This window comes from Bombina bombina, chromosome 1, assembly GCF_027579735.1.
Source record: "Bombina bombina isolate aBomBom1 chromosome 1, aBomBom1.pri, whole genome shotgun sequence".
Classification (NCBI taxonomy): domain Eukaryota; kingdom Metazoa; phylum Chordata; class Amphibia; order Anura; family Bombinatoridae; genus Bombina; species Bombina bombina.
Window position 1 is genome coordinate 1,406,428,340 of NC_069499.1, and position 16,329 is coordinate 1,406,444,668.

Genomic DNA, 16,329 nt, shown 5'->3' on the forward strand with positions numbered 1-16,329 from the left:
GCGCAAGCTCAATATCATTTATTCCTATGCGCAAGCGCAGCCTGAGAAGGCTAGTGCTTTTGCGCATGCGCGACAGTTAATTCTAGAAGTCGAATTACAAACAATACTCATAGGAGGAAACTTTACCGTTCTTGTAATGAGCTCTGTGAATATCTTTTGCTTAAATTGTGTATTTCTATAAATGCAAACCGTATATTTAATACGCGTGAAACATATATACGCGAGACAGACTTTTTTTGTCCAAAGTATACAAACTGATAGTTCTTATGACAATTGTGTACAATTGGTTAAATCAAAAGAATACATATTTTATTATATTTTACAATTATTAATATATAGTTTAAAACTTTATTTCCTATTTGAAAGATAAATGTATTCATATATTTACAACTTACAATCATAAATACACATTGAACGTGTGTATGTTAAAAAATAAAGATAACCATAAAATGTGACCAAAATATATATTTTAGTTGTAAACATTTTAGTAACATAATTATTTTATAAAAACATTTTTAAATTAATCAATTTTTATAAAAATATTTTTAAATATAATTTACTGTGTTTTTAATGTAAATATTTTACATTCCATTGTTCTTTGCATTTCTAAATAGATATTTCTATATCTGTATATACTGTTTATGTGTATATATATATATATAAATCCTATTATATAAAAGGCCAAGTGTGTTTGTCCGAAGCTGTCGTGCAAAGTAGAGACAGCAAAAGGACAAACACACCTGGCCTTACCTGACAATTCATGCTGTTTGCAGCGAAAGTGGGCGTGGCCGGACGGGACCGTGGGGACAGAGAGGGGAGAGAAATAGAAAGAGAGGGGGAGAGACAAAAAGAGACAGGAAAGAGCTAAAGAGAGGGGGAGGAGCAGAAGAGAGGGGAAAGTGCAGAAGAGAGGGGGGAGAGAGCAAAATAGAGGGGAGAGAGACAGAGCAAAAGAGAGGGGGGAGAGAGAGAGAGCAAAAGAGAGATGGAGAAAGAGAGCAAAAAAAAAAGGAGAGAGACAGAGCAAAATAGAGGCGGAGAGAGAGAGCTCAAAATAGAAGGGGGAGAGAGAGCTCAAAAGAGAAGGGAGAGAGAGAGCACAAAAGAGAGGGGGGAGAGAGAGCACAAAAGAGAGGGGGAGAGAGAAAGCGCAAAAGAGGGGGAGAGAGAGCGCAAAAGAGAGGGGGAGAGAGCACAAAAGAGATGGGAAGATAGCACAAAAGAGGGGGAGAGAGAGCGCAAAAGAGAGGGGCAGAGAGAGAGTGCAAAAGAGGGGGAAAGAGAGCGCGCAAAAGAGGGACAGAGAGCGCAAAAGAGAGGGGGAGAGAGAGAGCACAAAAGAGAGGGGGAGAGAGAGCGTGCAAAAGAGGGGAGAGAGAACGCAAAAGAGAGGGGGGAGAGAGAGAGCATAAAAGAGAGGGGAAGAGAGAGCACAAAAGAGAGGGAGAGAGAGAGCAAAAGAGAGGGTGGAGAGAAAGCAAAAGAAAGGGGGGGAGGGAGCAAAAGACAGGTGGAGCAAGAGAAAGCACAAAAGAGAGGGGGGGAGAGAGCGCAAAAGAGAGGGGGGAGAGAGCAAAAGAGAGGGGGAGAGAGTGTAAAAGAGGGGGAGAGAGCAGAAAAGAGTGGGGAGAGAGAGAGCAAAAGAGAGGGGGAGAGAGCGCAAAAGAGAGGGGGAGAGAGCGCAAAAGAGAGAGGGAGAGAGCACAAAAGAGAGGGGGAGAGAGAGAGCAAGGGGTGGGACCACTGTATTGCAAAAAATGGCCCGTGTGAACGGGCTTTAGGACTAGTATATATATATATATATATATATATATATATATATATTATAACAAACAAAGTCCAGCACTCACTTACAAGCTCTCAGCTAAGATTAAAAACAAAAATGGAAGGGTTAGTTACCGCATCTGGTCAAAATGGGACAAGCCAAGGTACCATGTGAAGGTCACTTCCAAAACCTGGGCCCCTAAACCAGCCAAACAATGCAAGCTCTCAATCAAACAAACTGGGATAAGGGAAGGGTGCAGAGGCTTATGCAACCACCCTAGACATATACAAAACACGGAAGGGAACTGCACTATCATACTGGACTGGGTAAACATCCCATGACCCTGCAACATGCTCAGCCCTGTGAATGCCATTGAGCACCCAGGGCTGAGCATGTTGCAGGGACATTGGATGTGTACCCAGTCCAGTCTGAGAGTGCAGTCCCCTTCCGTGTTTTGTGTATATATTTATATATATATATATATATATATATATATACACATACATACACTCACTGGCCACTTTATTAGGTACATCTTGCTAGTACCAGGTTGGACCCCCTTTTGCCTTCAGAACTGCCTTAATTCTTCGTGGCATAGATTCAAAAGGTGTTGGAAACATTCCTCAGACATTTTGGTCCATATTGACATGATAGCATCACACAGTTGCTACAGATTTGTCGGCTGAACATCCATGATGCGAATCTCCCGTTCCACCACATCCCAAAGGTTCTCTATTGAATTGAGATCTGGTGACTGTGGAGGCCATTGGAGTACAGTGAACTCATTATCATGTTCAAGAAACCAGTTTGATATGATTTGAGCTTTGTGACATGGTGCATTATCCTGCTGGAAGTAGCCATCAGAAGATGGGAACACTGTAGTCATAAAGAGATGGACATGGTCAGCAACAATACTCAGGTAGGCCGTGGAGTTTAAATGATGCTCAGTTGGTACTAAGGGGCCCAAAGCATGCCAAGAAAATATCCCCCACACCATTACACCACCACCACTGTCCTGAGCCGTACAAGCCAGGATGGATCCATGCTTTCATGTTGTTGATGCCAAATTCTGACCCTACCATCTGAATGTCGCAGCTGAAATCGAGACTCATCAGACCAGACAACGTTTTTCCAATCTTCTATTGTCCAATTTTGGTGAGCCTGTGCGAATTGTAGCCTCAGTTTCCTGTTCTTAGCTGACAGGAGTTGCACCCAGTGTGGTCTTCTCCCGCTTTAGCCCATCTGCTTCAAGATTCAACGTGTTGTGCTTTCAGAGATGGTATTCTGCATACCTTGGTTGTAACAAATGGTTATTTCAGTTACTGTTGCCTTTCTTTCATCTCGAACAAGTCTGCCCATTATCCTCTGATTTCTGACATCAACAAGGCATTGTCGTCCACACAACTGCTGCTTACTGTATATTTTCTCTTATTCTTACCATTCTCTGTAAACCCTAGATATGGTTGTCCGTGAAAATCTCAGTAGATCAGCAGTTTTTGAAATACTCAGACCAGTCCGTCTGGCACCAACAACCATGCCACGTTCAAAGTCACTTAAATCCCCTCTCTTCCCCATTCTGATGCTCGGCTTGAACTTCAGCAAATCGTCTTCACCACATCTAGATTACTAAATGCATTGAGTTGCTGCCATGTGATTGGCTGTTTAGCAATTTGTGTTACCAAGCAATTGAACAGGTGTACCTAATAAAGTGGCCGGAGAGTGTATATATACAATTGTATTCAAAAGTTTAGGCACCTCTGACAATTTCCATGATTTTCATTTATAAATAATTGGGTGTTTGGATCAGCAATTTTATTTTGATCTTTTAAATAACTGAAGGACATAGTAATATTTCAGTAGTGAAATGAGGTTTATTGGAATAACAGAAAATGTGCAATATGTATCAAAACAAAATTAGACAGGTGCATACATTTGGGCACCCTTGTCATTTTGTTGATTTGAATACCTGTAACTACGTAGCACTGATTAATTGGAACACATAATTGGTGTGGTGAGCCCATTAAACCTTGAACTTCATAGACAGATGCATCCAATCATGAGAAAGGGTATTTAAGGTGGCCAATTGCAAGTTGTTCTCTTCTCCTCTGAAGAGTGGCAACATGGGGGCCTCAAAACAACTCTCAAATGACCTGAAAACAAAGATTGTTGAACATTATGGTTTAGGGGAAGGCTACAAAAAGCTATCACAGAGATTTAAGCTGTCAGTGTCCACTGTGAGGAACATAGTGAGGAAATGGAAGACCACAGGCACAGTTCTTGTTAAGGGCAGAAGTGGCAGGCCAAGTAAAATATCGAAAAGGCAAAGGATGGTGAGAACGGTCAAAAACAGCCCACAGACCACCTCCAAAGACCTATAACATCATCTTGCTGCAGATGGTGTCACTGTGCATTGTTCAACAATTCAGCACAATTTGCACAAGGAAAAGCTGTATGGGAGAGTGATGCGGAAGAAGCCTTTTCTGCACACACGCCACAGAGTCGCTTGAGGTATGCAAACACACATTTGGACAAGCCAGCTTCATTTTGGAAGAAGGTGCTGTGGACTGATGAAACAAAGTTTGAGTTATTTGGTCATAACAAGGGGCGTTATGCATGGCGGCAAAAGAACACAGCGTTCCAAGACAAACACTTTCTACCCACAGTAAAATTTGGTGGATGTTCCATCATGCTGTGGGGCTGTGTGGCCAGTGCCGGTACTGGGAATCTTGTTAAAGTTGAGGGTTGCATGGAATCCACTCAATAACAGCAGATACTTGAGAATAATGTTGAGGAATCAGTCACAAAGTTGAAGTTACGCCGGGGCTGGATATTTCAACAAGACAACAACCAAAACACTGCTCAAAATCTACTCTGGCATTTATGCATAGGAACAAGTAAAATGTTCTAAAATGGCCATCCCAGTCCCCAGACCTGAATATACTTGAAAATCTGTGGGGTGATTTGAAGCTGGCTGTCCTTGCTCGGCAACCATCAAACATAACTGAACTGGAGATGTTTTGCAAGGAGGAATGGTCCAAAATACCTTCATCCAGAATCCAGACACTCATTACAGGCTATAGGAAGCGTCTAGAGGCTGTTATTTCTGCTAAAGGAGGCTCTTCTAAATATTGATGCAAACTGGTGCCCAAATTTATGCTACTGTCTAATTTCGTTTTGATGCATATTGCACATTTTCTGTTAATCCAATAAACCTCATTTCACTACTGAAATATTAGTGTGTCCTTCAGTTATTTGATAGATCAAAAAGAAATTGCTGATCCAAACACCCAAATATTTATAAATGAAAATCATGGAAATTGTCAGGGGTGCCTAAACTTTGGCATACGATTGTATGTATATATATATATATATATATATATATATATATATATATATATATATATATACATACAGGTATGATAGATAAATACTTAAAAAAAAAATCATATATAAATATATGTATATATATATATATTTAAAAATAAAAAGAACATTATCTTATATGTGGAGAACATTGGAATGTAAATTATTCATAACTCACTTTTGGTTTAGAGTTGTAGGTCTAATGCGTGTTGATTTAGCGTGTAAGCAATAAGTGTTCGGTTTTTTTTTTTCAGCGAGCTCTATTAAAGTTTCTTAACTTATCTGGTAAAAATACACTCCAACCTACAAATTATTTATTGCAGTAATATAGTTTTTGTCAGCAGTTTGATAGATCCACTTCAAATGTTTAAGCACAGAATAATCTGGAAAATACATTTTTGTTCACATTTGACACTGAGATATAAAGATGTCTATTTTTATTATGAAAACCAGCAAGTGTAAGGGCCCAGTTGAAACATGGTTGTAATTCCAGGGACACTTTGCAGCAGAGCAATCAAGTATGCAGGTTAAGGGAGTATTGACTAGATCCACTGACGGTTTCCTTAGTTACATCCACTCTAATCTGCCCGAAAACATCTAATGTAAATTGTACACAATACACAAAAATATTACATATTGTATTATTTGATATTATTTGTAAACTGCAAGAGACTCAGTTGATACAATATGGAAAAAAATATATATACATGACCAACAAAGACATAGGGCCAGATTACAAGTGGAGCGCAAAATATTGCTTTGATGAAAGCGATAGTTGCGCTCTACTGTGCAATACCAGCGCACGATAATGTGAGTTGGTAATACAAGTTTTCAGCAATGCAAACGCGAACTCTCGTTCGCATTGCTGGGAAGCATTGTGCTCATAAGAGCGCGCTTCAATAGGCTCCAATGGGAGCCTTGTTTTGATACCGTCACAGCATCAGAACTTGCGCAGGGCAGGGGATAAGTATCACAGTGATGGTAAGTAAATATATATATGATTATATACATATATATTTATGTGTTAGTATGTGTATACATATATAAACACATACATAAATATGTATATAAGCATATACATATATATTTACCACCAGGAACACACAGTTCCCATAAACCGCAATGTAAAGGCACTTTTCAGTGCCCTTTTTTTTCTAAAACCCCACTCCCACCAACTTTAGCCCCAGAATACTGCCTAGTGCAGTAATTTTATTAAAAAATAAAGATGCTGCTATCTTTATTTTTTATTAAAATATGCTAGACTGTATTTTGGGGGCATTTGTGGCATATTTATAAAATTAACCAGAGGTCTAACCTCTGGTTAATTTTATAAACACTAATTGCTACCGCGAGCTTGCGTTAATTTAGCGCTCCACTTGTAATCTAGCCCATAATGTTTGTTTCCCACAGTGGTATCCATGTCAAGCTCACACCTCGGGACAAATATTTATGTCAGACAATTATACAATGTGACAAAAGAACAAAAAACTGTCCTAAAATGTTTTGTAAAGTTGGCAAGTACAACTCAACAACAAATAACCCTCCACTTGTAGCTGAAACATCATTACAAATTGTGCGATAAATAGGAAGTTGGAATGACATTGAATGATAGTCATTGTGATTTTTTGTTGCATTACAACAAAGTGACATGTTGCATGATAAAGTGCAGAATGTTTGAAACATAGTTCATTAATATTCTCTAAAAAGGAAGTTGTATAAATGTGAGGGCTGTGCATTCATTTTCATGATGACCACCCAGGTTACTCAACAAGCCCAGATTCTGAACGCTTGAATAATAGGAAGTCTTCTTGTGCTGTGTTGTTCATTTGTCATTTGCAAAGTTTGAAAAATGAATCTGAACTTGCCCTTCTCAAGCCTAGTCTCCCTGGACTTGAATTCACATGAAATTCACATGATGTTGCACATTCTTGATTCAAGCCTGGATTTCCTTGGTTTTTGAGAGGGTTCTGGTCTTGTTACAGGAAGTCTGTCTGGATGATCTGTTAAATTTCTAAAATAATAATGTTCTATTAGAAACTGCAACAAGGTTGGTTGTTGTTTTTAAATTAATATTTCTCGTGAATTGAGATTATTAAGAACCATTCAAATATTTTCAATTTTTTAAACACATGCAAATCCATGTTAGATAGCTTCTCTGACCACTTTGCTCTCCCAGATATGTTACTCTGTCTATCCGGCTTGTGTTTTTTTTTTTTTAAATAAATGAACTTCCAATTACTTGATACTCACAAGTTAAATAAAACATTTGTTTATGTTATAGTGAGCCCACTCATCATCAGCTTTATCTCCAGGTTTTTAGAACTAAACAAATACAAGGAAGAGACCTACTTCTTCTGAACCTGTATGTGCATGTGGAAATATAACCAGGCTGGGTACTCAGGTGGAACTGAAGGGGTTGAGAGTGGAGTGTCATTAGAAAGAGGTAATGAGTGTGAGGTTAGTGAGATTACATGAGGTGAAAAAGTGTGGAAGAGTAGGATAGGTTGCCAACCCTCCCGTATTTGCCAGGTTCTCCTGTTTTTCCATTATTTTTTTCCTGTCTACTGGCTCTCATATTATCGACCTCCTGGTGCTTAATCTTCCATGCTACATGCGGCAGGTCAGGCAGCGTCGCAATGAAGACAAATTAAGTGGCAGCCAGACAACTAAGTATAGTTACTTGCCAGTTGCCAAGAAATCTGCTACTGCTGCTACTAAACCGCCATTGCTGCCTGCCTGAGTTACTGAAGCGGGAGGGATGGGAAGTAGGAGGAAGGGAGGTGCTTCCCACTTCCTAAATAGGCCCCTGACAGGTGGTGCTGTAACATGGAGTGCTGCACTAACTGGTGCTAGATATTTAAAACAGGAAGTGCAAACTTTACATGTCAGACTTAAAGGGACATAAAACAAGTTGGGATAGAGACAAAATAGAATATGTACTTTAATTACTTTACCTGCAAATTTATACTGCAGTGCCTTGCCAGTAACCCTTTCTTTTTAGTTTCTGAATTGTAAAGCTCTAATTTCCCCCACACATTTCCTTCTATTGCTGTATCTATATCTATTGTTGTTTTGGTAGAATGCAAAAGTGCATAGGGATTATCTGTTGGAGCATGCCTAGAATCTGTGAACTCAGTTGAAATACAATGCCTGTGTCTAAACACTGATAAGGGGGGTGGTGTTGGCTGCTCCAGACAGCTTAGCTATGTAATTCATTTTGCTTATTTTTGAAAATTATTTTAAAACACTTGCCAGCAATTTGTAAACATTTTTTTATGCAAACTATTTTTAATTAATTAGCCCTTTTAGGATATTCATAGATCTCAACCTGTTTTATGTCCCTTTAAGCTGGTGACTGACTGACTGACATACAGGCTGCAAAGGACATTGTCATAGCTTCTAAGGCTCAGCTGATAAGGTAAGTGGGAAACATGGTTATCCAGACATAAAGAGAGAAAAAGGTTTACTTCTGACAGTGTGTCTCCTGAGATTTTGTATTTTTTATAATAACCTTCAATCCGATTTCTACTCTGTCTGGCAAGTATGCTGTGTAGGGTACTGGAGATATTTACCTTGTTCTGTTAACTCTATAAAGTGATATACTATTAAATGATTCATCTTTATGGCCTCTAGATGTGCACCGATTGCGGTTTTCATCATCCTAGCATGCAACAAATGTTCTAAGTAGTGTGTCTATGTGGCTGTTAGAGTGTCTGTGTCTTTATGTGTATTAGTGTGTCTGTGGTTGTTCACGTGTCTGTGTGTTTGTTCGCGTATCTGTGTTAGTGTGCAAGTCTTTCTATGAGTTAGTGTCTGTGTGTTAGTGTGTATTAGTGTGTCTGTGTGGTTGTTAGCATGTCTGTGTGGTTGTTTGCATGTCTGTGTTAGTGTCTAAGTCTTTCTGTGTGTTAGTGTATATTATTGTGTCTGTGTGGTTGTTAGCATGTAAGTTTTTCTGTGTGCTAGTATGTATTAGTGTGTCTGTGAGTATGTTAGCATGTCATTAGCACAATATTGGACTAATTTATTCAATAACAGAATGTGTCCTCTTTAGCTTAAATTCTCATGCAGAAACCTGGGAGTCAACCCAGAGTATGTGGTGTACATTTTTCAGAAACTACTGTATAGTTTTGTAGATTTCCTGCATTAAATTTTGTTGATTCCTAATTCTCCCTTATTTTTTTCAACAAAAGTAGGCAACCCTAGGGTAAGAATAAAAGGGGGAAAGTAAAAATGCAAAAACAGCCATTGTAGTAGGTGCAGAAGAATAGAAATATCCTGCCCTATGTTACCTCTAAATAGTGCACATGAGTTTTAGAATAAACCTGATTTGTTTACTGAGATACCAGCCTCCCTTTAATGTATTAGTATAACATACTGGAAATATATGTAATTCGTTCTTCTCTTTACCTGTCTGTCTGTGTCCTCAGCTTCAATGTTTCATAGTCATGATTGCCTGTTGAGTACAAAGAAAAACAACAAATAATTTTGATTTCAGTTCACTCCAAAATGGAAATGACCTTTAACAAACAATCGCCTAGATCACGAGTTTTGTCGGTAAGGCTGTGCGGTGCTAACGCTCCTTTTTTTCTTACCGCTCCCTTAAGACAACGCTGGTATTACGAGTTTTCTGCAAGCCGGCTTTAGCCTCAGAAATGTGAGCGTTGAGCAAAATTTAGCTCCACATCTCACCTCGATACCAGTGTTGCTTACGGTAGCGGTAAGCTGGCTAAACAAGCTCGTGCACGATTTCCCCATAGGAAACAATGGGGCTGAGCTGGCTGAAAAAATATGTCTGCACCTAACACCCTAACATGAACCCGAGTCTAAACACCCCTAATCTTACACTTATTAACCCCTAATCTGCCGCCCCCGACATCGTCGCCACCTGCATTATACTAATAAACACCTAATCTGCTGCCCCCAACATCGCAGACACCTACATTATAGTTATTAACCCCTAATCTGCCCCCCCAACGTCGCCGCAACTATATTAAATTAATTAACCCTAATCTGCCGCCGCCAACATCGCCACAACTATAATAAAGGTATTAACCCCTAAACCTAAGTCTAACCCTAACACCCCCCTAACTTAAATATAATTTAAATACATCTAAATAAAATAACTACAATTAAAAAAATTATTCCTATTTAAAAATAAATACTTACCTATAAAATAAACCATAAGATAGCTACAATATTATTATTTTAACTAGGTACACTAGTTATTAAATAGTTATTAACTATTTAATAACAACCTAGCGAAAATAAGTACAACATTACCTGTAAAATAAATCCTAACCTAAGTTACAATTACACCTAACACTACAAAATAATTAAACTAATTACCTAAACTACCTACAATTAATTACAATTATATTCAATATTCAACTAAATTACGGGGGGGAAAAAACACTAAATTACAGGGGGGAAAAAATTACAAGAAGTTTAAACTAATTACACCTAATCTAAGCACCCTAATAAAATAAAAAAGCCCCCCAAAATAACAAAAATCCCTACCCTATACTAAATTACCAATAGCCCTTAAAAGGGTCTTTTGTGGGGCATTGCCCCAAAGCTCTTTTACCTGTAAAAAAAGAATGCAATACCCCCCCAACATTAAAACCCACCACCCACACACCCATACTCTAAAACCCACCCAATACCCCCTTAAAAAAACCTAACACTACCCCATTGAAGATCACCCTACCTTGAGCCGTCTTCAGCCAGCTGGGCACAAGTGGTCATCCGATCCGTCCAAAAGTGTTCATCCGATAGGGCAGAAGAGGACATTCAGACCGGCAGAAGTCTTCATCCAATCCGGGCAGAAGAGGACATACGGACCGGGAGAAGGCTTCATCCAAGCGCTATTGTCTATCTTCATCCATCCGACGAGGAGCGACTCCATCTTGAAGACATCCGGCGCGGAGCATCCTTCCAGCACGACGACTAATGACGAATGACTTCAATCTGGTTGGCTGATTAAATCAACCAATCAGATTTTTTCTACCTTAATTCCGATTGGCTGGTAGAATCCTATCAGCCAATCTGAATTCGAGGGACGCCATCTTGGATGACGTCATGTAAAGGAACCTCCATTCGTCATTAGTCGTCGTGCTGGAAGGATGCTCCGTGCCGGATGTCTTCAAGATGGAGTCGCTCCTCGTCGGGGGGGGGGCCACTTGGATGAAGCCTTCTCCCGGTCCGGATGTCCTCTTCTGCCCGGATAGGATGAAGACTTCTGCCGGTCTGGATGTCCTCTTCTGCCCCATCGGATGAAGACTTCTGGATGGATCGGATGACCATTTGTGCCCGGCTGAGTGAAAACGGCTCAAGGTAGGGTGATCTTCAATGGGGTAGTGTTAGGTTTTTTAAGTGGGTATTGGGTGGGTTTTAGAGTAGGGGTGTGTGGGTGGTGGGTTTTAATGTTGGGGAGTGGCATTGTATTCTTTTTTTACAGGTAAATGAGCTGATTACTTTGGGGCAATGCCCCCCAAAAGGCCCTTTTAAGGGCTATTTGTAATTTAGTATAGGGTAGGGCATTTTATTATTTTGGGGGGCTTTTTTATTTTATTAGGGGGCTTAGATTAGGTGTAATTAGTTTAAACTTCTTGTAATTTTATTTTTTTTCTGTAATTTAGTGGGGGGGGGGGTTCCGTAATTTAGTTTATTGAATTTAATTGTAATTAATTGTAGGTAGTTTAGGTAATTTATTTAATGATAGTGTAGTGTTAGATGTAATTGTAACTTAGGTTAGGATTTATTTTACAAGTAATTTTTAACTTATTTTAGCTAGGTAGTTATTAAATAGTTAATAACTATTTAATAACTATTGTACCTAGTTAAAATAAATAAAAATCCTAAAATAGCTACAATGTAATTTCTAATTATATTGTAGCTTTCTTAGGGTTTATTTTACAGGTAAGTATTTAGTTTTAAATAGGAATAATTTATTTAATTGTGTGATTACCTTGTATCTAAGACCCTTCTTCCAGGCCCTGATCACATGACTAAGACTGTTTATTATCTATTGACTTGCATTTAGTATTGTCTTGTGCTAAATCTTAAATAACTCCCTGTGCATTAACACAGTGTTATCTATATGACCCACATGAACTTATCAGCCCCCTTTTGTAAAAAGGATTTAAAAAACATGTGATAAAAGGCAGTCCTCAAGGGCTAAGAAATTACCATATGGGCATACCTAGGTTTTGTTTCAAATATGAATACCAAGAGAACAAAGCAAATTTGATGATAAAAGTACATTGGAAAGTTGATTAAAATTACAAGTCCTATCTGAATAATGAAAGTTTAATTTTGACTAGACTGTCCCTTTAACACATGACAAGTCTTTTGGTAGCTTTTCGGTTGAAAATTAATTCACTGTGATAGGTATTAAACTTGGCTCCTAATTCGGTCGGAGAGCAAATCTTCGATAGATTGTAGTTAAGGCCATCGTTATATGCAAGTAATATTGCAATAATACAATGCTCTTACACAATGGAGCTTTTTATTTTTCCGCTTTCACGTCCCTTTAAGTACACTATTTGAACTGTAACTTTATAGTAAACGTCTATGGTATGAATTAATGAAATGTGTCATTTATACATAACCCACATTAGAGTGTACCTAGTTATTTGAAAGGTTGCATACAACTGAAAAATATCTCCATTCATTTTTTAAACAAACAGGCTTATTTAAAGGGACATAAAAGTGGAAAAAGAAAATTATCCAATGTGATAGAACATTTATTTTATTACACTATTGCTTGAATAAAACCATGTGTTAACTCCTGCAAAGTCAGTTTTAGTGCAGCATTGGACTACTGGGACGGACCTAGCTGAACACATCTGGTAAGCCAATGACAAGAGGCATATTTATGTAACCACCAATCACAAGCTAGCACCCGGTAATGCATTACAGCTCCTGAGACTACACTAGGTATGCTTTTCAATAAAGGCTACCAAAAGAATGACATACATTTGATCACAGAAATAAATAGAAAATTGCATGTTCTGTTTAAAATATGAAAATTTAATTTTGACTTTCGTGTCCCTCTAAGAGATGTCTTTTCCTGCAATGATGAAGACATAACGTAAAAAGTTTATTCAGTAATTATGCATTTGGCCAAAAAGAAATCATGGCTGGTTCTCATGTGAGAGGATGACTTACTTTTTTGTGTGCTGTGCAATGTTTCACCATGGATACCGTTCTGGTAGACTGGGTCAGGGTGCAGATAGGTGTTGTTCAAATTGCTAAAAAAAGAAATGTAAAATACATAAGTGTATGACAGTTTTTTATTTTAATCTTTCCGGAACTGCGTTTTCTTAGAAGAAGATACCAACCACACTGCTGTTTCTACTTCCTAATTTTTGTAAGCTCGTGGGAGGAGTCTGGGTGCAGTTGATGAGGTCAGTGGAAGAGCAGTTCAAGGGTCGGATGCACCCTGGTTGTAGTTGGACAGTTCACAGCAAGATATTACTGGCCCGGGTTATAGTGTCCCCAGTTACACTTTATGAATCAACCATAGCGCTCAACTTGTAATATCTGTGTGCCACTTGTAATCTAGCCCATAATATTTACCATTGTGTTATTCAAGCTACAATTTGAGACACCACCTCTCCTAACCGGGCCAAGTTTCCTGTAATTGAGAGTGTTAGAAAATAGAAGCTGACTTGATCAGTGATCTCTACTGCTTCAGATTGGCTGAGGCATTGGCCTCTAGTTATCAAGCCGTCAACCTCAAATACGCTGGAATTCCGCAGCGTATTTGTGGCGAGGCTGATTCGCCTTAGTTATCAAGCTCTACAGCCCGGCAAAAGTAGAATTTAGTGACATAAGCTTCGATCTGCCGGACTCAGTCCGACACAGATCGATTCTTACATCACTCCAGATGTTCCAAACGCAAGTTCGGCACAATCTGACTACTTTTGGTAGTTATCAAACTACTACCAGGTACGCTCGCCACTATTCCGGGCCAGCGTACCTGGTTTTCAATCCGCCGCCCTGGAGGTGGCGGATCCCATAGGAATCAATGGGAGTCTGACCATAGCGAAAGCTCATGTTCGCTGCTGCCCGACATCCCGTTGATTCCTATGGGAAGTCTGTACACCTAACACCCTAACATGTACCCCAAGTCTAAACACACCTAATCTGCCCCCCCCCTACACCGCCACAACTAAATAAATGTATTACCCCCTAAACCGCCGCTCCCGGAGCCCACCGCCACTCTAATAAACTTATTAACCCCTAAACCGCCGCTCCCGGACCCCGCCGCAACTATAATAAATATGTTAACCCCTAAACTGCCGCTCCAGGACCCCGCCGCCACCTACATAATACCTATTAACCCCTATCCTGCGCCCCCTACACCGCCGCCACCTTTAATAAATTTATTAACCCCTATCCTCCCCCCTACACCGCCGCCACTATAATAAAATTATTAACCCCTAAACCTAAGTCTAACCCTAACACACCCCTAACTTAAATATTAATTAAATACATCTAAATAAATATTATTCTTATTAACTAAATTAATCCTATTTAAAACTAAATACTTACCTTTAAAATAAACCCTAATATAGCTACAATCTTACTAACAATTATATTGTAGCTATTTTAGGATTTATTTTTATTTTACAGGAAAATTTAAATTTATTTTAACTAGGTACAAAAGCTATTAAATAGTTATTAACTATTTAATAGCTACCTAGATAAAATAAAGTCAAATTTACCTGTAAAATAAAAACTAACCTAAGTTACAATTACACCTAACACTACACTATCATTAAATAAATTATTCCTATTTAAAAATAAATACTTACCTGTAAAATAAACCCTAAGATAGCTACAATGTAATTAATAATTACATTGTAGCTATTTTAGGATTTATATTTATTTTACAGGTAACTTTGTATGTATTTTAACTAGGTAGAATAGTTATTAAATAATAATAGTATAGAGCTTTCAATTACTCCTGTATGTGGTCATCAAATTTTGTCATGTCTCTTAAAAGTTTTATATCATTGTTTTATTCAAGTGAATTGTACCCATGGACAGCGCTGCCGAATATGTTGGCGCTTCATAAATAAAGTATAATAAAAAAATAAATTATATATTTATTCATATCATAATGATAATGTGCTACTCATAGAGCAAGGTATAGCATAGCACTTGCTTTTTAAATCTGGATGGGGATACTGTATGATTAAATAATTTTCACTTGAATCCTTATGGTTTTCAGTGTTTATTTTAATGGTATATAGCATTAGGTAAGAATGCTATATATGATCTCTGTTCCTTTTTTTCCATAAATAAATGATCTTCTATTTTCTAGAGCAGGGTTCTTCAAACTTTTTTTTCCCAAGACCCAGTGCAATGATGCCACATACCTAGCAACCCTATTTGTATGCTGCAATTTTTGGCAAAGTGACTAAAATAAGCGTTTTTATTTCGGATTACAGTCAAGCTTGTATATATATAAACCGTGGAGTGCATAATTTAACTAAAACAATGATATATTTAATTTTTAATGCTTGCCCCTCCCTCTTCACACTTAGGTCCTTGCACAGATCTATTCCACTCCAAACAATCTTCTATTTAGTGAGCTTCTTGAAACCTAGTATGGGTTGATTCTGTGTACATAGATTTGCAGGGGAGCAATGGAATTAAAGGGACAGCAAAGTCAAAATTTTAAATTTCATGATTCAGAAAGAACATGCATTTTTTAACAGTTTTTCAATTTACTCCCCTTGTCTGATTTGCTTTGTTCTCTTGATATCCATTGTTGAAAAGCATACACAGGCTCAGAACCAATGCACTACTATGAGCTAGCTGCTTGTCACTGTCTCACCCTATCGGCTAGATTTAGAGTTTTGTCGGTAACGACCCGCGTAGCTAACGCTGGCTTTTTTTTCCCCGCACCTTTTAAATACCGCTGGTATTTAGAGTTCATAGAAGGGCTGCGTTAGGCTCCAAAAAGGGAGCGTAGAGCATAATTTACCGCCACTGCAACTCTCAATACCAGCGGTGCTTACGGACGCGGCCAGCTTCACAATTCCCCCATAGAAAAAAATGGGGCAGTTTGAGCTGAAAAAAAAAATAACACCTGCAAAAAAGCAGCGTTCAGCTCCTAACGCAGCCCCAATGTTTCCAATGGGGAAACACTTCCTATGTCTGCACCTAACACCCTAACATGTACC

The 16,329-nt window shown here is 38.5% G+C and overlaps 1 protein-coding gene across 1 annotated transcript in view; it reads right to left on the reverse strand.

Moving 5' to 3' along the window:
- Positions 1 to 6,294: 6,294 nt before the first annotated feature.
- TTC24 (tetratricopeptide repeat domain 24) overlaps positions 6,295 to 16,329 on the reverse strand; it is a 137,297-nt gene continuing 127,262 nt past the window's right edge. Inside the window, exons 10-12 of the mRNA XM_053719920.1 lie at positions 13,301 to 13,383; positions 9,539 to 9,584; positions 6,295 to 7,139 (exon numbers count right to left, since the gene is read on the reverse strand). Of these exons, the coding sequence (XP_053575895.1) occupies positions 7,037 to 7,139; positions 9,539 to 9,584; positions 13,301 to 13,383 (232 nt within the window). The 3' untranslated portion in view covers positions 6,295 to 7,036. The remainder of the gene's footprint in view (positions 7,140 to 9,538; positions 9,585 to 13,300; positions 13,384 to 16,329) is intronic.